The sequence below is a fragment of the Micropterus dolomieu genome, linkage group LG13 (assembly GCF_021292245.1).
Source record: "Micropterus dolomieu isolate WLL.071019.BEF.003 ecotype Adirondacks linkage group LG13, ASM2129224v1, whole genome shotgun sequence".
Lineage (NCBI taxonomy): Eukaryota > Metazoa > Chordata > Actinopteri > Centrarchiformes > Centrarchidae > Micropterus > Micropterus dolomieu.
In genome coordinates, this window is record NC_060162.1 from 15,916,047 (window position 1) to 15,927,582 (window position 11,536).

An 11,536-nucleotide genomic window follows, 5' to 3' on the forward strand; every position below is an offset into this window, starting at 1 on the left:
CACATGAAGGCAGCATCTCACAAAGGAAGGCGTGGCAATTACATCTGTTTGAAAACTACTCAATAGGGGGGAGTTTTACTGTCGTAATTTCTAGAACTCCATTCGAAACTTCAAAAGAAATACATTGCGTGTTCTTTAACTCCCTCTTAAGCCAAATATAGCAGATACTCACACAAATAACACCTCCCTGTGTACTCCCTTGCCAGTAAGCAGAGGCCAGTTACAGAGAAGTGACCTAGACTTAATAAATGATTAGATAGGGCGGTTGTCAGTGTCAGAAAATAACTCGGAAATTCATGTTTACTGATGTTTGTTTATTCTAGCTTCTACTCCAGTTGTCCTGAATAGACCGATTTCAAACGTAGCCTACTTGAAATGACAGTGGCTTCTTCATTTTGTCAGAGTCGCAGAAAGGGCACCGGACACCATGATGGAATAGGCTATAACCATGATGGGATATAACCATTTTTCTTTTTGAAATATGGCGTACATCCTGTATGTAAATATTCTAACTGCATAGCACAGTCAAACTAATGATTGATGATAGAGTTAAGTGAACTGTGAGAGAGGCACACGATGTGTTTGCTGACAAAAAACATCTTGTCATATGATTATTCTCTCATGATAGACTACTGAAGTCATTCAAAACTTTCCTTGAGAGAGACACACATGACTCCTGCTAACACTGCCTTGACGGTTAAATAAAATATTTCTTCTAATTACACACAAATTAAGCAATAAAATGGCTCTGTAGTCAAAAATTATGAAATTGTGTGATTTTATTCCATTGTATTCCATTACCCTTTGGCCTATTTTGTTAATAAAAGTTTTTGACATGTTAAGTTGCACAAGATAATTCAGTGAATTGCTGAATAAATGATTTAATCACAAGGTTGAACAAAGGGAAAAGGAATACCAACATGTTACTTCCACTGATTCCTAGTGAGCCAAATTATACAATAGAGCCTTTTCAGTGTTAAGTGCAGTAGATACAGTAACGCTGCTAAGCACATTTAAATGATTTGGATAAAAAAAAAATGCCTTAAGACTGAGCCTCTAGTGTAATCTTTTTTTACAAACCTTGTTTGAACATAAGTACAAAGACAAACTTATTATTGTACAAACCAGACAATGTTTCATGTCTAAAATGAATCACACCTCCCAAGAGTGTATTACTTCTAGAGTGAGCTATGGCAACATTTCTTCTTCTCTGCATGGTTAAACACCGCCATCTGGCGTAATTACACTGATAACATTTTGATAATTAAGATTTATTTCTCTGCCCATCATGCTGCCTATATGTTTTGTATGATCGTATATTTATTACCAGTCTTGCAATTTATTTATATTTTGCTCAATAAAGAAGAAAAAAGTATTACAATGTCAAAATTAGTCCTAACTATTTTCCACCCAAATACTTCACTAATTTTGACATTGAGGAAGTGTTTCGGTTAAATGTTTTTTGAAACTGTAACGTCAGCTCGGTCATTGCAAGAACAAACTACAAATCATATTTATCTACAGCACAAATATAGCCTACATAATTTCAGCCAAGAAAACATGTATCACAAAGGTGAACCTGCCGCCCTCTAACGTTACTTAAACTCTAGTTACTTCGCTGAACTGGGATCAGATTTTACTCAGGTTAGCTGCCATAAGGAGAAGCTATAATTTCTGGGCTCGTCCAGGATCAGGGTCTGCGGAAAGCTGAGCCCATACTGGACAGAGGAAGTTAGAGTCGCCCTCATGCAGTGCCGTTCAGAGCCACAGTCACCAAAATATATGTTAGAGCACGATTATAAGATGTGCTAGCGCACATGCTGGCGCACATGCTGGCGCTCGAGTAGCTAAATTTAATACAGGCTCCCAGCAGGACCAATCAAATTTCCCCTAGAACAACAAACGTCCAATGAACTTCCGCTTTACAATATGTAAGGCGGGGTTTCCGAGTGGGTGTGTGAGAGATAGTAAGGAAGAGGTCAAATACGCTGCTAGAGTTAGAAAAACATGAGGCTGTCTCCATGAAAGAAACACAGGTAGACAATTGAGTTACTGTAGACGACGTAATTTACACTATAGATTTTTCTATTGTGAAATAAGTGCGGCGCTGTTGTTGGGGTGTAGTTCATCTGTGTCGCACTAACGTTAGTAGGCAGTAAACAGGGATAGCTAATGCTAACGTTGTATGTCGCGTGCTCGTAGACAGCTCGATAATTAGTTAACGTTACAACCAGAATAAAATCACGAGTTTTTGCTTGCCAAACGACCACACTATCTGTGTAAAGGTAATGCATTGCGCATCTCAGCAGACTATTAGCTTTGGCTGTGAAATTCGTTAGCTGGCTAACGTTACTGAACTTTGCTGACATTTATTTTGTCTTTGGGAACTTGTCACGGTTTTAGCTGTCATGTTTCACTCCGTTCCCCGTCGTCCGATCTGCGAGATCGGAGTAAATACAATGAGGCTTCCGAGCAGCAGGTCGTTCAGGCGAACTGTCGAGGAGGGCAGAGGAAAGCTTGAGAGAGTCCCATGGCTGGGCAGGGGCATGGGCCTGCTGTTGTCCTGGCTCCAGAGGGCAAGCGTCGGTGCCAGTGAGGTCGCGGGATCTGCCCAAAAGAGGAAGGGCTTGCTCTCCATTTTTGCGGACCACTGCAGCTTTGTGACGGGACAGAGGCTCCGGCGCGCTTGTCAGATCGGCGAGCTTTACTCCAACCTGTACTCCGAGCGGACCAGGTGGACCCTGGTTGGGAACATATGGCGCAGATTTCAAAGCAAGCACGCCCCAACTGGGAGACTTGTAGCGGCCCTGGTTGGTGTCTTCATGTGGGAGAACGAGAAGATCCAAGATGAGGAAATTCGCAGGTTTGATTTTCTCTTTAAATGCACACGTGAATGAGTGGAGGCATAACAAATGCAGATGCTTCCATAGAGGGCACGTGGGGCTCACTGCATGCTTTGTATGTAGTATGGAAATGATGTGAATTATATGCTATGACCTTCACATTCACCAGATGTCATCCCAGTTGATCGCCTACCTCGATCAGAAAACCAAATGAGGGAATATCCTTTGCAGAATGGTGTTCATCCCTCTAGTGAAATTACAGAGACTTGTAGAATGTTTTGGAGGCTCAACATGTTACTAAAACACTTGCGTAGTTTTCTCTTTAATTTGTCATCCATCTGTATGAGCAATGCACCATTTCGTACTGACAAACTAATTATGATCTGTAATGTGCAGTATGCTGAACAACCTTCCTGTTTGTTGCTTACCTTTTTGAAGGTGTGGACTTGAGATTCAGGCCCTGGAGGCTGTAAAATGTTTAAACACAGCTTCTGGGACAGTGGCCGGGCACATGGAACCTGGCTGGGAGGTTGTGATGGAGAAGAGGGACTTCAAAGTGTGGAAGCGCCCCATACCCAACAGTCACCTCTATGAATACAAAGGTCAGCCAACACGCATAACTAGGTTTCTGAAATGCAGATAAAGCATGCATCCAACCTTCTGAGTTACTGAGTGCTTTAAGTTTGGTTGTAATGATATTGGCCAAGGCAGACGGCCACCCAGCCTGAGTCAAGTCAGTGTTCAAGGTTTCTACCTGATAAAAGGGAGTGTTTATTTTTGTTTGTTTTTTTCCCCTTTCCTTTCCTTTGTGCCCAAGTGCTTGCTCATAGTGGGAATTATTGGGTCTTTGTTAATGGTCTAGACCTGCTCTATATGAAAAGTGCAATGAAATAACTTTTGTTTTGAATTGGTGCTGTATAAATTGAAATTATTTGAAGAGTCTGCATCCTTTTTATATATGTTTTATTTGCAGTGTTGGGCTCCTACAATGATGTCACCCCAAGGCAGTTCTTCAATGTACAGGTACAGACTTTTCATATCTCCTATTGTGCCACTAGGAATATGTCAAGTCTCAAATAATGATTAATTGAAAAGCATAAATTGTTCTACTGAGTTACTGCCTTACAATAAGGAAACCGCAATCTCCTCATTCTTGAAGTCTGACTTATGAACCATGGTAAATATTTTTTGTTTTTTATTATTGAAATAAAATTATGCAAGTGGACCCAACTTGTAAAAGTAGGAATTTAGTTCAAGATTTAATGTTCATCACTGTGGGACTGTCACGTGTGCTTATTTTTTGGAAGGACTGTGTGTGTGGTATATTTATTAAGCTTGTTTTGCGTTTCCATTACCCAGCTGCTCTTACACAACTAATGTGCTTGCGCTGTATGTGTGCAGGACAAAAGCAACTGTAACACTCACTCTATGTGCTATATTAAGCATTTTAACCTTGACTTATGCTTTCTCCTTTCCCCCAGTTGGATACAGAGTACAGGAAGAAGTGGGATTCTCTGGTTATCAAGCTTGAAGTGGTGGACAGAGATGTCAGTACAGGCTCTGAAGTTGTACATTGGGCAACACACTTTCCTGTGAGTTTCTGTTGATTGCAATTATATGTCTATGAAGATCCTCAGTCATCCAGGTCATAGTTATCCAACGAAGGTTAAAGTCGAGGGCAACTGGACTTGGTTGAAGATACTGGAAGGACTTCTTCAGTTCTGAACTGTATCTTCAACCAAGTCCAGTTGGATAGCAATTATACTTAAAGTGAGGAGGCTATTTGTTCTGCATGGTGTGTGTGTACATAGGGCACTTTTTATTCTTTTCTTTTTTTGTACGAGTAAACTGTGATTGAGCTTGGCTTATCGTTCGGTCAAGAGCAACTTCTAGTGAAGTAACATTATATTCATCTGTGTGTATTTTTTTATTTGTCAGCTGTATTTTACCATCTTTAATCTCTCCTTACAGTATCCCATGTACTCGAGGGACTATGTGTATGTGCGCCGCTATGATGTTGATGTAGAGAACAACCTCATGATCCTGGTATCCAGGTGGGACTTAAAACATCATGTGTTTCTGGAGTTGAATATGGTTTAGATTTGATACATTACTAAATGAGTAAGTTCTCTGCATCTTTTCATGTTGTGTATTTGTAACTCTGTTGTGTAGAGCCGTGCAGCATCCCAGAGTCCCAGAGACTCAGGACTTTGTGAGAGTCCATTCATACCAGTCAAAGATGGTCATACGTCCGCACAAGTCCTTTGATGAGGTTTGTGATAAATGTGGGGTTTTTTTGCTTCACAAATGAATTTAACGTGCATCCAGGGTCCTGTGTTTTGTAGCCACTGAAGTTGTCTTGTGTTTTGTTTTTTTTACAGAATGGATTTGATTACCTGCTGACCTATAGTGATAACCCTCAGACTGTCTTTCCCCGTTACTGTGTGAACTGGATGGTGTCAAGTGGTGAGCTCTTTTCACAGGATAGAGATGCATATAATTATTTTTTATAATCATATTTCATTATTGACTAAATTCCTTTTATTGTCCAGCAAATAGTCAAAACCCCAAAGTTATTCAATTAACAATGGTATTCAAGCAGCAAATCTTCACATGTAAGAAGCTGGAACCTGCAAATGTTTAGCATTTTTGCTTGCTGTTACATTCAGATATGTGCAATTTTTATACTTTCTAATGTATTTCTTTCCTCCCATACATTTTGTTTTCCCACGGAGTGTACATGATACGATGATAAGGAGGCTCTATTTGTGCCTCTGTCAGGTATGCCTGATTTTCTAGAGAAGCTACATACTGCTGCATTGAGGGCCAAGAACTTGGAAGTGGGCATCCACGACTACGCAGCTGTGATTAAATCAAGTGACACCAACCGCCAGCCGAGCCAGGAACGCCTGAGTGGAGAAAACCAACACGCAGGTGGTCCTGGACAGATCTACGCTTGAGATGGATATTTTATAGACCGGGGGTTATATTGGTGTGTTGTCACTTGCACTTGAACCCAAATTAAACCCTCCAGCCAGAACCTTTTGGGTACAGTACACTGAGTGAACTGCAAATGGAAGTTGCAACCTACATTACACAAATATACAGTATGTCCATCCATAGACATTTTTATATTGGTTGTAGATGTGATGCCAGAAGAATAATGGACTTTACTGGTGACAGCATATTGGAGAAAATGTTGCCATGGAAATTTTCATTCAGGCTGCTGGCATTGGCACTATTTTTGCTTAGCCAGGCAATGACGTGGCATTTCTTGCCTCCTTTGGTAATGATGCATGTCTTAGAACTGTTGGTAAGATAGAGCCAAAAATTCTTAATTGTAGAGATGCTTTTGCCAAAGCACTGTTCTCCCATTTTAGCGTTCTTGTCTTGTATTCCATTGTTGACAAGCCTTGACTTCAAAGGCTGTTCAGACCGCCGGCAGCTGCATGACTGTATTGGTGTCTGGTGTGATTTTTGGCAAGATGTTGAAATGGTTGTGCAGTATTGGGCATAGAACAGCCAGCGTGACTGGCTTCCGGTCAACGTTATCACTGAAACTTAAAACTATGGCCAAGATTTCTGCACTGACAAACTCAGGCCTCTGTGGGTAACATTTTCTAATGTGTCTGTTTCTTCATTTCATGGATTTAGAGTAACTGGTTGGGGGTGATTGATCGTTACATGACTGGACAGGTGGATGGACTAAAGAACAAACTAACAAAATTATGTCATTATTAGAAAATTTGTCCGCAGAATGGAAAATGAAATGGCTTGTTTTTGGTAACGGCGGCGTTTCGCTGTCGGCACAGTTGAGGTTTCACGCTGCCCATATGACCGCGTTTGTTCGAAACTGCCAGCATTGACAAAACAGCCTTCTGAAGATAAACCAGTCCTTCAGCATTTGGGGCATAGTGTCTTATAAAAACCACATAAATCCTCAGTTACAATGGTACTGATACGCTTTAGTTTAGTACTACAGGCAAAGCAACCCTATGGAGACATATTTTAATAAACCCAATGCCCATTTTAGAGAAATGTAGAGTACTTGTGCCACATCACAATCCATTTACATTTCATATGAGTTAAAGTTGTAACATTTCAGCTGAGAAATTCTTTTGTTTTTCTGGTGTTCACAGTAGTTGTAGCAGACGTCACTAAAGTTCACACTTGCAATTGGAGTTGTGTGTGTGTGTTCTGTGTGTTACTGTAGATCTTGTACATTCATAAGACCATTTCATGAGTGCTGGAAATTGCTGTTCGAACTAAAACATGGTTCTTCAGTTTCTGGTATTAATGTGGATCCTACTGAAACTTTGTAGATTTCATCCTTCCACATCACCCATGTTGCTTTTGTAATTAACTGTCCGCAGGGGGTGTTGTGAATGTACAAAGAGCACCACATGCTTTGGAATAAAACATTGCCTAATAAAGTACACTGTTTACAGCCCGACATTTGTGTTTAAAAACATCTCACCTTGTACTAAAATTTTGTAAAATTTGTTGTAAGTGGTACAACAGAGTGAATCAGCTGCAGTAACAAGTTAAAGCAGGACAGTGGGATCCACTTTTGTGATGGGGTTTCCCAGAAGTATTGAGTATTAGTATATTCCCAGTGTCAAAAATGTGTGAACTTCTATTAAGTAATGGCCTGTAACAAAATGGCAGTGTAGGATGTGAGGTACACTAGATATGTTGAAAGTGTGAGGGAGGAAATGAAATGCTTGTTTTTGACTTTAATAACCCAATTTAACATTATGCAACATCTGCTAATGTTCAGCTTGCGAATGTAACATTTTACTGCTCTCTCATTTGCGTGCCACCTGCAGCAGTGTAAAAGACTCGTCACATACTGTTTTTGTTTTTCCTTTCTGCAGGAAGTATAATATTTGTGATTAGCTGTCACGTGAATTTAGGATCAAAAAAAGAAAATGTGCAAATGAGCTGATGCACTTGTTTCCCTGTGATTTCAAGAATGTTTGAAATGGAAGAGTGACTAATCAGATCAAATAAACAGATCTTCTCATGTCCTACTGTCTTTAGCTGTTGATTGCAGAGCGTTCTTGGTTTTGACCTTGTCTTAGTAGAGAAAAGGGCGATTAGCATTGTTTTTGTGGGAAGCAGCCACCGTAGACCCGTCTAATGGGATAATCTGCTGTATTCTGTCTGGGAGGAAGGTCAGCTTGGAACAAAACCAAGTCTACTCACTCAAAAACCTGCTTAAAATCCGTATGTAGAATGGATTTGGGACATGGTGTGTGGTGTTAGCTAAATTGTTGTTGTTAAAAATAACATTTTAAAAATACTTCTTTAGAGATAAAATTATTTTGCAAATTTGTCCACTCTGTTATTCATTGAAAGGTGTCGCAGGGAGAAACGTGTACCATAGTGTCTGTTCCTCTAATAATTTTTCCACATTAGACACGTGACAGCAGGAACACAGTAAATAATCAAATCCCATCACCTCATCCACACTGAGAGCCCACTGACATCACTTAATGGTGTAACCAATAATGACACTATCTATCATTTTAACTCTGACACAAACTGCTGCCCATATGACAAGTCCTTAACAAAGGAGGGTTATTTTTATTTCTCCAGGATAGAGCGCATTTACTCAGTACAGTGTAACAAGTCAAGGCGCTTGGTTTAGGTTATTGCTGCAAAGGTCATTCTGACATTGATTCAAACACAAAGGTCTATATTTTATAGTGTATATTGTCATTATCCCCAGTGCCTGCAGTGCATGAAGTGCCAGTAAATACTGGATTAATTAAGAGTCATAAAGAAAGGAAGAGTCTGGTTTAATGATTTAAAATTTGTTGGTTAAATGCAATAGTTGTGATTTGACTTATGGGACAATTTAGAAGTACAGTAGAGAAACAAACTTCATAATTGTATCATCATTTCAAGAACATAAACTCTTTGTCTAAAACACATGGGCCTGTATGTCTCAGGGTTTGATACACATCAGTGATGTATCCGTAGTCTTAGTGTCCGAGCGTACATTGTTTTAATATATGACCTCCTATGGTGGAAATTATTAACCATAGTTAAAAGCCATTGAGCTCTTACAGTAATTGATCGTTTTCACAAATCTGCCATATTGACACCAACCAGCTTGTAGAAAGTGGCAGTTCTATCTATATGAATGCTAGAAAACCCTTTGAGTCCCACTCTCTCTCTTCTTAGTCCTTGCCCTTCATTCAACATTTAAAATGTTGCCAATAAACCACACAGGATGTTTAGATTATATTTATTTGTCATAGTCCCGCATCTTAAGAGTACATCATGAGATAAAACAACACGAATAAGAATAAACACAAAATTAGAGCCATGAACTTATAAAATACAAAATAATTAAAATTACCTTATGGTTATAGGTCCTTTTGTACGTACCGTAGAGTCACAATTTATTCAGATATTTCAGTTTTATTGCCTGATTTAATGTTCATTTCATTTACATAAAATTTTAAATTTAAAAATGCACAAGTACATCACTGACTTGAAAATGGAAATAGTTTTTTAGATTGCTTTGGGGTTCACAACTGAAGGTAGATAGTGCTCACAAGCCTCCAAGGTGCTTGGCACAACCATGGACAGAAGACACACTGCATGGTTAGATCAAGCACAATGGGGTCCTGGGCAAAGACAAAAAACCATCAACACAGTTCATAGGGGATCCAGCTCAATATAAGGCACCCAAGGGACTTGAAAGCTTTGTGACTTGGTTGAAATGTAAATGGAAGTAAAATGAGAAAAACAGTAAAACAGAATATTTCTTTTTACTTCCATCAGCCAACTCACCCTTGAGGAGTGTGGTTAAGTGTCAAAACCCCTGAAAGAGATACATTAACGTAAAAGTATTTTCTTGCAGTTGAAAGACAATCCAAGAGCTCGCTTTGTATCTGCAGTCCAAGAGTCGAAAAAGTCCAAAGGTGTGAGGGAGGGGATCCGGGTTCGTGGATAGGTTGTTAAAAAAGAAAAAAAATACATTCCAATACATACATTGCACCATTGGTTTACATAGATTAGCAAAGAAGTGACAGTTGCAGTTAAGAATATCTGCAGAATAAAAAAAAAAGATTAGTCATAGTTCACGTTCACTGCGGAAAAAAGGACTACACCCTTTCTGCGTATAAACTGCGTCAAACCCCACCCTCCAGTCCTTCGCACCCAACTCTACTAGATGCGACTGACAATTTTTTTTTTTTTATTCGGTCACTATTTTATCATACAAACATACACATGAAACATTTTGAAGAAAAGATTTACATCAGGCCTGAGGAATGGTGGCTTAATCGAATGAGTTCTCCGTCTGTTGGGTGTTCCTCAACTGATCAATGGAAGAAGAGTTTCATCAGTGATCTCCGCTGCATCTCATAGAGTCCAATCTCTGAAATTGTACAAGTAACTGACTTAAAAATAAGTCTTTGTGGCCACTGAAACCAACGGACTCAACAGGGCTATATTGCTATTGTCCATCTGAGGACATTTTTGTCTTCTCAGAGTAAAGACGCAATCCCTCCTAACATTTTAGTTCTAACTATGTTAACGGTCACTTAGTGCGATGTCAAGAGTCGTGATACCATCAACCTAAGAGAGCTTTTTCTCCTAAAGGTTTGACAATCTTGTTACCTTCTCTTGTGTCTTTCGTGGCTCCCCTGGGACATCTTACTAAAATGAGAAGGCATGGTGCAATAATCAACTTAGACCTCTGGCAACTGGACCACTTTGTGTGATGAAATTACACCGTAATGCATATTTATGCACCAAAGAGAAACCCTGCATTTGTTGCGACCAAATGGCACGAAAATGGGAGTACTTTGGGTGAAAATGGTGGGTGGTGGCGGTGAAACGGACCTCTGTTTTTCCAGAACAATGAGGATGTTTCAAAGGGGATGTAGTGTGGCTGATGGGGATGGTGTGATGGTTTTTTTATGCACGGATGATTGTGATACATAATTATGCGTCCTTACCTTGTTTCTTTCTTGCTTCGAAAAATTGACATGGATAACCACAATCAAGATCCTTCAGTAGTTGCAGTTCAAACGCATGCATCTCAGAATCTAGTTCTAAATTTGACCGAAGGATGTCTAAAAGTTTCTAACAATTATCATTAAAACCATCTGATTTAAAGCAAATTACATGAAATATTCTTCAGACTAGGGGTCACAGTGACCAACCCAACAAACTATCAATGCAACACTACAAATCTGAGACTTGGTCATAACTTACTTTGTATTTTACAGACAACCTCCAGCTGCTGTCTTTGGAAAGTCACTTCTACACATTTGGTCTTTCTAAGAAACCCACCTTTCCGTTCTCTGGCCCCAAAGTCGATGTTGCAGCTGGTTGAAGGGCGATGAAGGCAAAGACTGGGTACTCTGAGCTGTCTTGGGGTCTTCCTGCTTGCTCAACTGCAGGCAGACTGTCCTGACTGCGCCCTCAGCATCCTTCAAGTCCCCATCTCCTGCCCCTCCTTCAAGCTAGGAGGGGTTGGTGATGTTCTCTTGGGATAGGTGCACTGGCAAGAAGGACTTGGTCAGGCTGGGATTGGACGTGGGTTGGGGAGTTTGGGGGGGCCAACGGTTCCGCATTTCATAAATATTAATACAGAGTCCTCCCTCTTCAAATGAGTAGATTCTTTAATTTTGTTAGAGGGGGAAGTGCTTTATTCACTTAATGGCTTT

The 11,536-nt window shown here is 40.0% G+C and overlaps 1 protein-coding gene across 3 annotated transcripts; it reads left to right on the forward strand.

Annotated features, from left to right (window-relative positions):
- Positions 1-1,966: 1,966 nt before the first annotated feature.
- On the forward strand, positions 1,967-7,873 carry stard7 (StAR-related lipid transfer (START) domain containing 7). 3 transcript variants are annotated; one of them, XM_046067562.1, is made up of 9 exons: positions 1,967-2,036; positions 2,404-2,863; positions 3,282-3,445; positions 3,817-3,866; positions 4,325-4,435; positions 4,815-4,897; positions 5,016-5,115; positions 5,225-5,309; positions 5,625-7,873. In XM_046067562.1, the coding sequence occupies exons 2-9, from the start codon at positions 2,409-2,411 to the stop codon at positions 5,801-5,803; spliced, it is 1,227 nt and encodes a 408-aa protein (XP_045923518.1). In that variant the 5' UTR covers positions 1,967-2,036; positions 2,404-2,408; the 3' UTR covers positions 5,804-7,873. The 3 variants fall into 3 exon arrangements, with proteins under 3 accessions (XP_045923518.1, XP_045923517.1, XP_045923516.1); XM_046067561.1 differs by having other exon boundaries at positions 1,969-2,285; XM_046067560.1 differs by having other exon boundaries at positions 1,969-2,863.
- Positions 7,874-11,536: the final 3,663 nt, after the last annotated feature.